The sequence below is a fragment of the Acomys russatus genome, chromosome 1 (genome assembly GCF_903995435.1).
Source record: "Acomys russatus chromosome 1, mAcoRus1.1, whole genome shotgun sequence".
NCBI lineage: Eukaryota > Metazoa > Chordata > Mammalia > Rodentia > Muridae > Acomys > Acomys russatus.
Genome location: NC_067137.1, coordinates 22917465 through 22933773, shown reverse-complemented (window position 1 = coordinate 22933773; position 16309 = coordinate 22917465). Strand labels below are relative to the sequence as shown.

Genomic DNA, 16309 nt, shown 5'->3' with positions numbered 1-16309 from the left:
GCGTGCGCCACCATGCCTGGCTAGTGACTTTTTTTTAAAACATCCTTTATGAACATAGCACCTGTTTTTCCTTGTCACCTGCGTCTTAGCCATCAAATGAAGATTTGTAACCTCCTATGATTTCATTCCCATCTGGAGGAATGTACATGAAAAAATTAAGCAAAGTGACCACAGGACCACAGAAGAAGGTTATAAACAATAAGCAAGGTGTGGTGGCACATGTCTGTAATCTTAGCACTCAGGAGCTTAAGGCAGGAAGATTGGCTTTAGCTTGAGGCCTTACAGACTGCATAGTGAATACCAGGTCAGCCAAGGTTATGTAGTGAGACCTTTTCTGAAAAAAGTAAAAACAAAATAAAATCTCTCAAGAAAGTCATAAATATTATTTAAAAAATGAAATTTTACCTGTAGAAATATGATTTTGTTTTAAGTTTTCTATGTAATCATTGCCAAAAGAGTCTTTGCCAACCTGTACCAAAGAAATAATGAGCATTAGATCTTTTACATTTAGTAAAATGTTACAATGTAGCTTTTAGAATATTTAGCATTTTAAAAGGGCATATCTGCATGATACTTTATAAGACTGATTAATCTTGTTAATGTAAAATGCTAGACTAGATTCCAGCCCCAAGGAGGGCTATGTTCTGAAACCCTGTTTACTTACATCCCACCTAAAACACAAAGCATGCATGTCTGTGCACCTGCTGCGTGCCTAGGGCCTGAGGGGACCAGAAAAGGGCTTCAGATCTCTTGGAACATGTTACAGAAGGTTTTCAGCTGCCATGTGGGTGTTGGGAACTGAAGTTGGGTCCTCTGAGAGAGCAACCAGTGCTCTCATTGCTGAGCTCTCCCTCCAGCCCAGCATCAGTTTCTCGAAGGCAGAGCTGCACCAGGGTTGCACACATGACACAGGCAAGGCTGTTTTGCTTTAAATCTTTTATAGTTCTTCACCTTCAGGCCTTGTATACACTCATCATTCACTTATATTTCTGGACTTACTTTTACAAAGGTTAGGATCTCAGGCTCATGTGTATGGGGAAAAGCCCACGGGGCCTCACTCCTACACCAAGGACTATAGGCAACTATTTAGAATGGGAGAAATAGTCTGGGAAGAAAACACCGCTGGGTTATCCAATACGAAATGGGCAGCCCTGAGAACAGACATCCAAGAACAGTATACAGACTGAGTGGGTTGCACTCATGAATTTAGAAGTATACACACACACACAGACACATGTATATAAAAACAATGAAAAAAGAGGTCATGAATTTGAAAGCGAGCAAGGAGGGGCTTACGAGAAGGTCCAGAGGGAGGAAAGGAAATGTAATTATAGTATCATCTTAGCAAATTAAAGAGACAGTTAAAATAAGCTTGAGAACTGTGCGTGGTGGAGCATGCTGAACACTCAGCAGGTGGAGGCAGGAGGAAGACAATTCAAGGGCTGCGGGCTACTGCCACTGAGCCTTCCTTCCCCTCCCCGTCCAGCGTTGGCAGCAGACACTTCCTAGCCCTTTTTGTTTGTTTCTCACTCAAACTGAAGTTATTAGAAACTGTTAAGAAGTCACAGTAGACCCTATGCAAAGGGTTTGGATTATTTCTTGCCACTGAGCACTGTGGATAATACAAAAGAGACCCTCGCAAAGGAGCCACCTAGAAAGTGGTTCTGGGCCTAATAAAGACTATTACAAAGGAGTATCGGGAGGCTTCTGTTTCCCAGTCACACTTTGGCCATCAAATTGACAAGAAAAATTTAAATGTAAGCATCTTGGCCAGGAGGCAAATGGTGCATATGGGAGTCAGGGAACTTGGAGTCTCATTTCAGTTCTGCCATTATCAAGCTAATTAAAATTCTTTGCATTTTGCCTCAAATTGTTCCATCTGAGCCAGGCTGGAGGGTGGGACTGGTGTGAGTTCTCGCTGGCAGACAGGAAACCAATGGTTCCCAACACTGGCTGCACATCAACATGTCCTAGAACATTACACAGCCTGATACCCTGGTCACACTCACAGCTAAACCGCACTCTGCAGGTGGAACTGCATGGGAGGTGGCTCCAGTGCATGGCCCAAGTGCAAGACCACTGGATTTTGGGATTAAAGGGCTGAGTGAGTACTGTAAAGCCTGGCGTGTGTCGACCAGATGGAAATGGGAGCTGCCGAGCAGAGCACAGTCCTGGGCATGCTCTGTGGGTAGATCAGCTAAGTGGAGCCGGAGCAGCACAGTCTGTGGAATCCGTTAGGCCCACCAGGCTGGACCCAACACTGGGATGAAGATACAGTAGAGCATCAGAGCTATCCTTGGCTTGTTTGCTGAACCCTGCTCAGTGGTACTGTGGGTTCCCCCTTGGTTTTTTTTTTTTTTTTCTTTTGTTTCTATCTTTCTTAAATTCACCTTTGGCCAAAATAGTTAGATTTCAGAGTTGTGGGTAGAACGTCATTGTTAACCTGACCTCTTTGTCACCTGACTGTGTTAGGACACAATGCACGTACAGTATGTTCATGTTCCTTCTGGGAACCGGGGATTCCATCCTTCTCTCCTCCACCTCCTCAAACTGTTCCTGGCTTTCAAGCAGCAGCTTACGTCTACCTTCCTTCTTCTGGCTCGCATTAATCCTCTCCTTTCCAGAACTCCTACACAGCGTTCCTCATCACTTCCATAAATCATCGCCATATACACTGTTTGCAGCTCCCTATCGGTCCATTGGGCCTTCCTAAAGCTTGGTGGTGCTAGCTTGAAATACTCTGGCCTTCCCAAAGCCATGCACATGGAAGATGTCACATTAGGAGTGCATCACCTCCGTTTACCCTACGGCTTATTTTCTTGGGCCTATCTTACTCCTGAAGGCATGTGACCACGAGCACCGGGCTTACACTGTGGCTGCTGACAAGGCTTTGCTTATGACAGCTTTCTTGTCTTAGGCACTATTCTTGAAATTGACACAGTCTGAGGCAGTCTCTCTGCGTGAGCCTGTTCCAGCTGAAAGGGGGCAGGTCAAGGGCAGCTTTGGACCAGGATTTAAGTTGGGCGAACTCACAGGATTTACGGATCTTGCATGGAAAGGGTCTTCTGGTTAGGAATGCACTCTTCCTACCCTGCTGTTCAAGCTCTCTTACACAAAGCCCCACACTCACTATTTACTTGTTTATATACAGGGTGGGTTAATAATTTGTAAAAATACAAAACAATGTAATAAAAACAAAAAGAGTGTCATAAGATACCAAGCCTCATTTATTATTGTTGTTAAATTCAGTGGCTGTGAAACTCTAGCATCACATTGCTCTAAGTCATCCTGTTTGCTTCTGGTTTCTGTTCTGTCTGCACCAGAGACAGGCTGAGCATAGCACTAGCCTGAGGAGTAGGCTTTTGAGTTGCACTGTCCTAACCGACTATGCCCTTTGTCACTGGACTTCCTGTCTGACCTTTTGGAAAGGAACCAGGTGCTACCTGCTTTAGAGGTGAGACAGTTTTACATTTGTAGGAAGCAAATCCATGTTATTCTTCAGATCACCTACGTGTGCTGGCCCCTGGTGTGGTCCCTGGGGTCTACGTCTGCTGTGGTCTCTGTTCATCTATCTGCACAGAAAGCAGCTGCGGGCTCACAGTGGCCCTGCATCTTGAGCTCTGTATTTAACAAGGTTCTTAGTTGCCAGTGTTTAATGTTTCATCTTCCTCTTCCTTTGTGCATACTTATGTGTTTGTGTGTATATGAGGGCACATACATGTTGGTGATCATGCATGTATGTGTGTATGCATGTTAAGGTCAGAGGTCAACTTCAGGTGTTGTCCCTTTGGGGACACTATCCACGTTATTTGAGACAGGGTCTCTTACTGGCCTGGAAGTCTGCAATTTGGCTAGGCTGGCTAGTTAACACCATGGCTCCTCCTGCCTTGGCCTCTCCTGTGCTTGGATTACACACATATACCAAACTGCCTTTAAAACACACACACACACACACACACACACACACACACACACGCGCGCGCGCGCGCGCGCGCGCGTGCACCCCCCCCCCCCCCCAGGTTCTATGCATTGAGACAGATCCTTGTGCTTGCTACAGCGCACCATCTCTCCAGTGTCTGGCTGTTTGAGGCAGGTCTCAGTGCACAGGCCAGGGAGGGTAGCTTCACACTTACTGTGGTTCCTCTGTGCCAGCTGCCAGTGCTGGACTACAGGCATTCGCCAAGCTTTGACGTTTAGAAATGTCCTCTTAAACGCTTGGCTTCAATGGAACACAGTGGAGGAGACATTTGCATGCATCAGGCAAAGACTATGAAAGAGGTCCTAGCAGGCTCTCTGCCTTGGGATGAAGACTTTCATTTTCAAAAATACCATCTCCAATTATCACTGGACGTTAGCCTTGGCACACGACTCAGCTGAATACCAAATACGTGATTGTTAATTGTGTAGAGTGCCTCATTATCTGTTTGTCACTATACCAGTACTGATGTCACTCTTGCTCAATGCTTTTGTCACCACTATCCTAACAAATGACCCTCTGTCACGGTTCTGCCTGTGCCTCAGTCTCCCCACCAGAGCCTGACATCTAGTGTGCTGTGACACAGTAGGACATAAGTTAACATCGCTTGGACAGTGACAGGGATTCTCTAACAGTTTCTCTTTTGCTCCATCTGTTCATTTTTATCTTCATTAATGTAATGACTTGGGTTTTGATTTGGAACTTGTCATCTTTAAAAAAAAACTGCTAAAAAAACAAGTGTGGCTAATTTGTCTAACAAGACTATGTTGCAAGCTGTGGGTGCTGGTGCCCACCTGTAACCCCAGCTTTAGAAAGGAGAAGGCAGGAGGAATTAGGATCTTTCTATACCATAAAGCAAGGTAAAGGCCAGCATGGGCCACAGGAAACCCCGTCTCACACAACAAAAAAGAAAAAAATTAACACAACACAGTGGAAAATTATAATGATTATGGACAACTTTTGCTCTAAAAGTCTGTTATTTTTCTCTTTAAGCATTCTATGAGGCACATGCCTATAATCTTACATACCTATAGTACCTTGGTCAGGAGACCAGGGCAGGAGTATACGGTTTGGAGCCTAATGTGAGCTACAAAGAGAAACCATTTATTAATCAATTAATCAAAGAGCTTTCAAGCTAGAGGTGAAGCTCAGAGGTAGAAGGCAGTCCTTGCATTTGTAAGACTCTGTATTCCTTTCTCAATACCAAAAATAACAAAATAAAAATATGAATATCACATGATTTTTTTTTTTTTTTTTTTAGATAGGGTTGCTCTGTGTAGCCTTGGCTGTCCTGGACTTGCTCTGTAGACCAGGCTGGCCTTGAACTCACAGATATCCACCTGCCTCTGCCTCCCGAGTGCGGTGATTACAGGTGAGTGCCACTGCATCCAGCTTCACACAACACTTTTTAAGCTTTTAAATAAACCCCTGCCTTAGGGTCGAGGGCACAAAAGCAAAACTACCCAGATAGGCTTTGCTTAGAATTGGTTTCCTTATGTTTCACTGTGTAAATGCTTGGACTATAAATTGTGTGGAACCAACATCGATGACCAAAAGAGCATAGAAGATGCTCCAGGAGTGCTGAGGTGCTGGCATGAGCCATCACACAGAGCAGAGTGAAGCAGACAGCCCCTCTCTCCAGTGATCCTCCCTGCTTGCTCCTCTCTCAGCTCTTCAGTGGTCCTCCCTGTCTGCTCCTCTCTCAGCTCTTCAGTGGTCCTCCCTGCCTGTTCCTCTCACAGTTCTCACATGGTTCCATGATTCACTCACCTAGTTAAGGCCTACAAGTCAAATATTTCCCTTTTGTTTTTCTCTCTTTGCGTTACATTCTACAGCCCTAAGTTAAAACCAACCTCACAGTCTCAGAGTAAGATGAGATCCCAGATATAATTTTGACTTTATTGGCTACAGGACTAGTTTGCAGAAAATTCCCAAGAGGGGAGGGCATCTCATGCCTTTCAGACTCCCAGGCCCAGGGAGCGCCCCTGGCCCTGGACAGCCACTTTGGATACCTAGCATCCCATACCGATGCCATGTCCATCTTTTTCCAGCCAGGAAATCCTCTCTTCTAGTCAGTTTCCAAGTCCACTCTTGTGAGCACCCCTGGCTCATTACCTCTGTCCCATCTCTAATCAAGCACGGGATAAGCCAGTTGTAAAATTTATTGTCAGCCCCTCTCACAGTGTGGTCAACATTTCTAGAATATCCTTATTTCCTGATTAATTATATTAGTATTTTAAATCCCCCAGGAACAGTCTTAACAACAGAGGGGGCTCTTGTTTTGAATGTTGTGTTTCCTGTGATGTTTCTGACCAAAGAGCCACGAGAGCGAGATGCTGTTCATCACCAGGGATGAAGCTGCAGCTCATTAGCAGATGAAGGGATAATTGTGTAGCTTATGTATCACTTAAAGGCTCCCATGGAGAGCAAAGCGCTGTGTGTAAAATCTACACAGTTCACAAGTCACAGCTTTTCTGATCTTGTGTGCTTTTCTTATCATCTGCCATGCAGATTCAAACCTAACTTTGCCAATACTTAAACTCACATATTTCATCTTTTTATAATAACAATGTTACCACTTTCAAATGACATTAAATGTATAAAATCTGAAACTTCTGACAGCCAAATACAATTATCTTCAAGTTATTTCAGTATTATTACTGAATGTTACGTACCCTTTCTCTATACAACTGAAAACAGAAGTGTGCCAGGGGTCAGTTCTGTGTGGTCATTAAAACCTAGATTCCTCCGGCTCTTATGAAATGGCAGTGGGGGATGGCTTGGTGATGAGTGGCTGTGTTTCCAAGTGCTGTATCGCTGCTGAGGCTTCTGAATACAGGATGACTCAGGCCATTTGGAGGTTGGACTGTAGACCCCGGGAAGCAGGTTGTCCTGGCTATAAGCTCATTGGATTCAGGGGATGTAGCATCAAGTTACTTGAGGACAGCTACTTCCCAGAGGGTTCACTGATGGAGAAACTCATGAAGGCATGAGAAAGCTTCGTCACTCTTACTTAGATTTTTACCAACAAACCTTCAAAAGACTTAAAAACAAGTACTCAGAGACGCGCATGTATATACATGTGTGGCTGTAGGCTAGTCAGAAAGCTGGAGACAGTCCAAGGGTCTATCAACACACCCACTGATGGATAGGTAAGCGATGGTGTGTCCATACCATGAGGCAGTATTTGGCCATTAAAAAAGGATGTAATACTGATACATGCTACAAGGTGGAGGGACCTCAAAGGCAGCTAAAGAAGCCAGAAGCAAAAGTCACATATTACACAGCCCATTTATCCTAAAATATGCAGAACAGATGGCTTCACAGAGACAGCAATGTAGACCGGTGGTTACAGGGTCCCAGGTGGGGGAGGAGTTGGGAAGAGATTGTTGAGATGGACAAGAGGTTTTCCTTTGGAATGAAGGTGTCCTGCAACTGCAAAACATTGCAGATCACGAAGTAGTGCGGAACTTTAAAATTTACGTAGGGCCTCACTGTGTGGCTCAGGCTGGCCCTGAACTTGTAATTACCCTTCAGCATCGTGAGTAGGGTACCACAGGCACGCATCACTGTCCCCAGAGACAAGAGAACCAATGAGCTGGAACCAGCCTTTGCCCTGCCCCTCCCCCACGCTTTATGGCTTACCTTGCAGACTATGGATGCCTTTGCTCCAAGCCGAGCAGCCTGGACACACTGGTTGGCACCCTTTCCTCCAAAGCCAACGAAAAACTTATGTCCGTGGATGGTTTCTCCAGTTTTTGGCAAGCGAGAAGTAAGACTGGTATAATTGAAAGAGAAAACCAAAGCATGTTGGTAACTGCAATCAGAGTCCATTCTTTAGAAGGCAGGAAAGGTTATTCTGTCTGAGTCCAGGGAGACTGTCTTTCCTCTCAGTTTGCATCAGAACAGCCTCTCTCCTCCACAGCCACTGCTGTAGCTGCAGCGGATGACAGTTGGGGTCTGCACTGGGGTTATTCAGGGGACAGTGCCGCCGACACCAGAGCTTTAGTCTCAGTGGGACTCAGTTGGCTGGAGTGAAGTGTATGGGCTTGTCTGGCACTTTGATAAGAAGCAGGAGCCGTATCATGATTCTAGTGTCACATGTGGGACCTAATGGGGAGAGGGAAGCCACAATTTCTGGTACTAAAATGATCCTATCTGTTTACTTGAGTGTGGGGTGGGAGCAGACATTGGCTCTCTGTCCTGCATGCCATGTCATTTCACGCACCATGACAAAAAGAACATACATTTAAACCAACGGAGCCTTAAGTACTAGCTTTAGGCTGTAGCTTGTGGAACGTATCAGCCATTTTAAAGGAGACCTCCCGTATCCTCTTCACGATCACTCAGGTTCAGTTACTGTTGGTTCCTACGGATCCTGCTTCTGCTCCCATTGACATCTCAAGAAGCTAAGCATAACGTCACCGTAACCGACGAGCCAGGCACAGGCTTCATCATAACGCTACGGCCAGTGATGACAGTATCACCCGGGGCAAACTATGCATGAGATTTGTTCCAGGTAGAGATTTTCATGACTGCAAAGACAAGATCTGAGGAAATGATCTTTCTGAAGGATGGAAAGAAAATGACTGACTCCAAAACGGCAAGAGTTTCAAACATAGGGACAAGCAAAACGAGCACTGGCTGCCTGGCCACAGAGAAGAGGGACCAAGGAGGGCAGGTAGGACCAGTAGGACCACAATGCATCAACTCCATGGAGGAAAGAAAGGCTAATAGTAAGTTTGCAGAGGAAACCAGCTGAGATGTCATGCTTTAAGAGATGATAGGTTTGTATTCATTGATAGGCTATGATGTGTCTGAAACGAGCACCATATTATATTAGAAAAGAGTAAGAGAACACTGCCAATTCCTCCAGGTCACTGGAGCTTCTCTGCAGAGGGAGGGCATGAACTGAGGCCAGAACACACACTTATCTCAACGACGCCCAAGATCAACCGTGAGCTTCTCCACATGCTTCTAAAGCCGTCAATAAACCCGGCGACACTATTCCATTCCCCAGCCCTGCGCTGTCAAATATGGTTGAGTTTCAAGAGACTCATCAATAATTTGAAAACATCCCACTCCTCCCCTTTTCAATGCTATTTTTATCTACAATTCTACATGCATTTATAGTACTGATGAGAAAATATACATCTAAAAGGTTCACTTCTGAAAAAGGTACTCAATCAAGAGAAAAATGGTTTTAATGCAATGTTATTATCCTGTCATTTAATTTAGCAATGACAGTGATGATGGGATTTTGATTTGCATCAGAAATCTTAAACATTTTAGGATTCTGTTATGAGCAGCAGCGGTGAGTAATATATGTGACGGAGTAACGATGTGAATCCTTGGCTTATGGATTCTGCTCCCAATGACTCCCGTAAAACCTTAAAAAGAAGAATATCTAACGTGGCTAAACCAGGCACAATACGTTTATTAATAAGACTATGACTTAGAGAAACTTAGGACTTCCACTGTGTTTATATTTAGATCCGAGTCCCAAGTCACCGCTTTAAATCAAGTTTCCTTTTTAGTATCATGAGAAATTATGAGAACCATATTGCCAGGTTATTATGGGATGTGTATGTACAGAGGGGAAGGGTGAGACTATGGCAGCATGTGTATACATTGATGTGGGAGCAGATATGGCTAGGATTTAGAGTCATTTCTTTAAAACAAAACAAAACAAAACAAAACAAAACAAAACAAAACAAAACAAAAAAACCCAAAACCACAATAGAAACCCTCTTCATTTGTCCATGTAGTGATGTTTACCTGAATATATGACAGTGTACCATGAGCATGCAGTGCCTGTGAAGGCCAGAAGAGGGCATCAGATCTCCTGGGACTGGAGTTACAGACAGTGCTAGGAATTGAACCCCGGTCCTCTGAAAGAGCAACCAGTGGCTAACCTCTGAACATCTCTCCAGCCCCCTTAGAGTCATTTCTAGACAAAGACTATTAACACAAGCCAGTGGGTGTTAGCAAGTGTGGAATTAATTCAGCAATCATTAAAACTCTTCATGTCTTTGGCGTTTTACTATTATTTTCTTTTTTTCTTCTCTCTGTCTTCCCTCAGCCCTCACCGCTTCCTTTCTCCAGCTGTTAGCTTTCCCAGTATGGCAACAGAGATCAAGTCTGCTGTGTTCTCCACTCTACTCAAAGTGTCTGCCACTCAGCAGAGCATTAAGAGATTCTGGCTTTGTCTCCTCTTTGCCTCTGAATTGTGGCTGTGAAGGTGCTGATTATGGGATGGAAGAGGATACTAGCAGCCAGGGCTATACAACAGCCTGACAATAACAGTCCCACATCTTGCCCACTCTAAATTTAGCAGGATTCTTCTTTCTTTCCCCACTCATCCCCTGCTCTTTGAGACAGCCTCACTTAGCCCAGGCTGACTTGGAACTGTCTGTCACTGAGGCTGGCCTTGAACTCCTGAGGTTCCTGCCTCTATCTCCCAAGTGCTAGAATGACAGACAGGTATATGCCTTCATGCCTGGCTTAGGACTTTTCTGTTTCCTTTTTAAGAGACTTATTTTCACTTTAAAAGATTATGTGTGTATATGCTGGTGCCCTCAGAGCCCAGAAGAGGGTGTCAGATCCCCTAGAGCTGGGGTTACAGGCGCTTATGAGCTGCTAGATGTGGGTCTGGGACAGACATGGCCCCTCTGAAAGGCCCTCAGATAGCCCCTGCGTCATCTCTTCAGCTCCCATACATCCTTTTCTTTAAGTGAGCGTTGATTCAGTGTTTTCTGAGGTACTTCCTATAGGCAGTATCAACTTTCTGACAAGGATATAACTAAAGCCTGATACAAGTGATGGATGAGTGAAGCTCATGTTATGGGTCCAGGATCATATGATGCGAGTCACATCTTGTACAGAGGCTACAGATGTTGCTCAGCGGTAGGACACTTGCCTCTTATGTGTGAGGCCCTGATTTCAGTCCCAAGCCCTTAAAATAAAGCTCATTGTGGCTTTTAAAGAGAAAAAGGCAAGTGTGCAGGTGTGCATTGCTTAATGGCAAGTATACTTTCTGGGAAATGAGTAATTTTGTTGTTTGTCAAAATATCAGCATATACTGATACTAACCAAGATGGCGGTGTCCTTAGGACTATCTTATGAGCCTATCATCACACATGCAGTCTATGGTTGATAGCAACAGCTTCATGTTCTATGTGACTGTTAAGGTTGCATACAAGAGGGCAATACACAAAACAATGCTCTTATGGCTGAGCGTGGTGGTGCATGCCTTTAATCCCAGCACTTGGGAGGCAGAGGCAGGATGATCTTGTGAGTTGAAGGACAGCCTGGTCTAAAGAGTGAGTTCCAGGACAGCCAGGGCTACACAGAGAAACCCTGACTCAACAAAACAAAACAAAACAACAACAACAACAAAAACAACAACGAAAACGTGCTTATCTCAGAAGAGGTGGGGAACAAGAATTTCATGTACTACTAGTTTCTGTTTTCAGTACAAGATAGGGAGGGCACAAGGCCCCACATATGCTAGGCAAATGTTCGGCCAGATTCATAGGCAGTGTGAGCTCGTACTATAGTTCAGGCAGTCCTTGAACTAACTCTCCTGCTTTCATTGCTCAAGTAGCTGGGGCTGTAGGCCTGTACCAGCAGACCTGGCCTTCGTGTCGTGTATTGGACACTTACGTACCTAAGTATATATGGTAAGCATCTGCTTCTGTATAATGGCATACCATTTGTCATTATTTCAGATTCATTTGTCCTTCTGCCTTATTTTCTAGCTACTTGTTCTTTCTGGGTAGTAACTAACTTCTTGCAGACACAGACTAATGGAGACCTGTCTAGTGCTGCATTATTTCCTCTCAAGAGCTTCTCCATTTCTTTGCTATGATCCTTCAGGACAGCCCATGGAGGTCAAAGGACTACCTGCAGGAGTTTGTTCTCTTTTTCTAACATGTTGGTCCTGAGGATTGAACTCATGGCTTCAGGGTTGGCAGCAAGCACCCACACCCACCATTATCTTTTTATGATCTCTGTCTTACATGCTCTAACTCCCTCACCCCTGCCCTTGATTCCTTCATTGATGGGGAACCTGCAGTGCTCAGGCAGGGAAGCGGACCACATGGTAGGAGGTGACAATGAAAACTCGGTTCGGATCAACTTCATCAGCCTGGATCAGATTTGCGGAGTCTAATGCCAGGCAGGTTATTGCCAGAATATTTAAAACACAGCACAATTTGGGCAAAGGTTTCCAGGCAACAATCATTCTAACCCAGGTACACAAGAAAGCTTAAAGTGTGACTTAGAATATGGTTCTCAGCCTTCCTAAGGCTGTGACTCTTTAATACACTTCTTCATGTTGTGTGACTCCAAACCATAAAATTGTTTTGTTGCTCCTTCAGAACTGTAATTTTGCTCCTGTTATGAATTGTACTGTAAATATCTGATGTGCGGATGGTCTTAGGTGACCCCTGGGAAAGGGATACTTAACTCCCAAGAGGTTCTCGACGAACAGGTTGATAAATGCTGACCTAGAAACTGCTTTAAAAAGTGCATGTGATGTCCCCTGGAGGGGGAGACCTGGTGGCACTCAGAGGAAGGATAGCAGGTTACCAAGAAGAGACTTGATACCCTATGAGCATATACAGAGGGAGGATGTTCCCCTCAGGAACAGTCATAGGGGAGGGGAATAAGGGGAAAATGGGAGGCAGGGAAGAATGGGAGGACACAAGGGATGGGATAACCATTGAGATGTAACAAGAATAAATTAATAAAAAAAAAATTGAAAAAAAAGTGCATGTGAGGCCGGGCGTGGTGGCGCATGCCTTTAATCCCAGCACTCGGGAGGAAGAGGCAGGCGGATCGTTGTGAGTTCGAGGCCAGCCTGGTCTACAAAGCGAGTCCAGGATGGCCAAGGCTACACAGAGAAACCCTGTCTCGAAAAGCCAAAAAAAAAAAAAAAAAAAAAAAAAAAAAAGAAAGAAAGAAAAGAAAAAAAAGTGCATGTGATTATCAACTTAGAACACCTATCTAGACCTGAAAACAGTTTAATCCCTAAACAATTAAGCTTCATTGTAAAACTAAGCTACCTGGTCTTCAACTCCCTCAGAGACTTCAGAAGGAGTAAACTTGAATACCTGAGTATGCCGGGAGTGCAGGTTAGTAGCTTTCCAAATGAGAGGATGACAGAGACAGTTTTCTACCTGAGTAGTCACCCAAAACTCTCTATAACATTGGAGCATCTTCTTCAGCCTTCTGGCCCAATATATCTGACAGATGGTTCTTCTTGCCATAGGTAATCTATTGTATATATATATGTAATAATATAACTGTATATGTAAAAAAATAAAATAATTGATAATAAAAAATACAAAAGAAAAAAGTGCATGTGATGTGAAGGTGGGGTTTATAGCTGATAGGCCTAGAACCTAATGTGGTCTCTGATTGAGATAGCATAGAATTCAGCAGGTCATAATGAACCTGCTCCCACTGATGGGTTCTACTAACTAGGAGCTATAGAGAACAGTCTAAGGAGGGAAGAGACTGGGGCAACCATTTTGGGTGTGGTCTGCCTCTGCAGCACAGGTCAGGGAGGTCTACCTCTATAACAGAGAGCAAAAAGGTCACCAGGTTGTTAACCAAATGCACTCCCAGCCTTTTGGGTGGAAACCATGTATTTCTCTGAGGCCCCTGTCTGTTTAACATGCCTACTTCCCAAGTGCTCTGCGGGCACAGGGCCCTTTGTGTCTCCAACATTCCATTATAGTACTGAATAGAGTATGTGCTCTTAAGCCTTTATGCTGGGCTCTGCTCCTGTTTAATCCAGGATAAGATGGCTTACTGTGCATCTGAATGTCTCTTAAAAAATAAATTTAAAGAGAATAAAAGAGAAATGGTAACAGTTATAAACAGAAGTATTCCTAAATTGTAAACCCTACTTTATTCTGAATATTATTAGGCTTTCCTAATTCATCAGGAAGTTATGCCAAATTTATTTATTTATTTATTTAAAAAAATTTTTTTTATTATGTATACAGATTTCATTATAGATGGTTGTGAGCCACCATGTGGTTGCTGGGAATTGAACTCATGACCTTTGGAAGAGCAGTCAGGGCTCTTAACCTCTGAGCCATCTCTCCAGCCCCTTATGCCAAATTTAAGAGAGTACCCCCACAGAGCCTGACCCCTGGACACAGGATGCTCTCTGGCTTTTCTTCTCCTTGTGATAAGATAGATGGGAAAAGCACCTTAGGGGACACTGGCCTTCTACGGCTTGATGCTGAGTGCACAGTAGTCCACCATGCAGGGAAGACATGGCTACAGGAGTGTGGGACAGGTGTTCTCGTATGGGCAGATATGCTTGCATGTGGAAGCAGAGAACGGGGACCACGCCATGCAGCTGGCTTTCTACTGTCCTCTGTTTGTTCAGTCTAGGCCCCCAGCCCATGGGATGGTATGGCCGATATTCTGGGCAGGTGTCCTTCCTCTAGTTACTTGTCCCAGGAAACACTTTCCCAAATGCGCCCAAAGGTGTGAGTACTAATGACCTGGGCTGCTCTTAAGCTGGTCAGGTTGACACTGAAGGCTAACTAACCATCACGGTGGCATTACACCTGTTCCTTTAGTTCAAACAGGCGGCTTAGCAAGCTGCCAAAGACAGACAAGTTAAAATGCTTCAAGTGGGGGCAGTGAGGGTGTGCGTGGTGAGAAGACCAAGACAAAGAGAAACACGGTTGCTAACATTCACAAGCTAAAACAGTGTAAACTTTTGACTGAAAGAAAATCCCAATAGACAAAACCACACGTAACACACATTTAAACGGAGAACAAATTCATAGCTTGCAAAATGTTGCATTTTTGAATTTGAATTGGGCAGAAAGGAACATTGCACACGTGCTCACAGACAGCCCTGAAGTTGTCCCTGCCACGAGAAGCCTCTCGGTTAGAATCTGGGGCTTGAAGCCGGAGGACCGACCCACTGACTGATGTCATTATCTTGACAGCTCTCCCCTCTTTGAACCAGCTCCTTCTCTTGCAAAACAGTTTAATAATACTTGTCAACTCCTGAAATGCCAGGGTTTTGTGCTCACAGTGAATTCACTGACAGGTGTTACCAGAACAACTTATCAATTGCTTTTAACTTCTTGACAATGAGGTAGTTGTTACAGGTTCTCAAGAGATTATTTCAACCAAAGGAAGGGATGACCTGGTGATTGGGAGATGACAAGTCTTTCAACCAAAGAAGTCATACTAATGCTTGCCTCAGCAAAAAACAATAAACATGTTGCTTTTTGGCTTTTGCATTGACTTCTTCTTCTGGTTGCAAGCTTTTGACATATTATAAGCTTTTATGATAAGAGATTGTACATTAGTTAATACCTAATTAAAATTCATACTAATTATTCCTGCTCCCTGTATTTTTCAACCATTTCTGTTCTCCTCAGCATTTGTGTATGTCACATTTAAAAGGTTAAGTGTAATTCCAAAATCAAGTTGTCACTTACAAAAACATGAGTGAACTTAGAGGGCATTATGTTAAGTGAAAAAAGCCAGGAATAGAGTGATCAATACCATATGATCTCATTTATTTGTGGAGCCCCAGAGTTGAACTCATAGAAGTAGAGAGGAAGTTACCAGAGGTCAGAGGGGAGAGGGGAGGAGTAACTGGTTACAAAGCCACAACTAGACAGGAAGAATAACTGCCTATGTTCTGCCTATAATATGGTGATGACAGTGAAAATAAATATATTGTATACTCTAAAATAGTTAGATGTTGAATATTCACCATAAAACATGAGGTAACAGATTCGCTAATATCCTGATAACTACAAAATAAACATATGTATTGAATCATTACACTGTAATGCATAAAAATGTATATTTATTTATAATTTAACAATAAAATTAGTAATGTGTATTTCTTTTTACACTAAAAGACCTTAACATGATAATTAGAATTGCATATTGCTGGGCATGCTGGTGCATATCTTTAATCCCAATACTCAGAAGGCAGCGACAGGTGGATCTCTGTGAGTTTGAGGCCAGCCTGATCTACACAGCTAATTCCAGGAAGCTACAGAGAGAGAGGCTGTTTCACATAAAACGAAACAAACAAACCAAAATGCATTCTTTCTAATCTAAACTTGAAGGCAAATGATTCTTAAAAACAATAAAATATCAGTTATGTGTGTGGCTAACTGCTTCTGACAAGAGTTTGTCTAACCCTTATCTTTTCCAAACTAAGATGCCATTTTGTCTTAAGATGTAGCCACCCTGAAATTCAGAGTCAGTAATGTCCCAAGTAGAGGAGGACAATAGTTAAGTGTCACATGTTTGACTTCATTTTGCTTAATT

The 16309-nt window shown here is 43.7% G+C and overlaps 1 protein-coding gene across 2 annotated transcripts in view; it reads right to left on the bottom strand.

The window, feature by feature from the left end:
* Rbks (ribokinase) overlaps positions 1-16309 on the bottom strand; it is a 79449-nt gene that overhangs the window by 49860 nt on the left and 13280 nt on the right. For both annotated transcript variants that reach the window (XM_051171045.1, XM_051170961.1), the window contains exons 2-3: positions 7622-7754; positions 406-469 (exon numbers count right to left, since the gene is read on the bottom strand). In XM_051171045.1, the coding sequence (XP_051027002.1) occupies positions 406-469; positions 7622-7754 (197 nt within the window). The remainder of the gene's footprint in view (positions 1-405; positions 470-7621; positions 7755-16309) is intronic.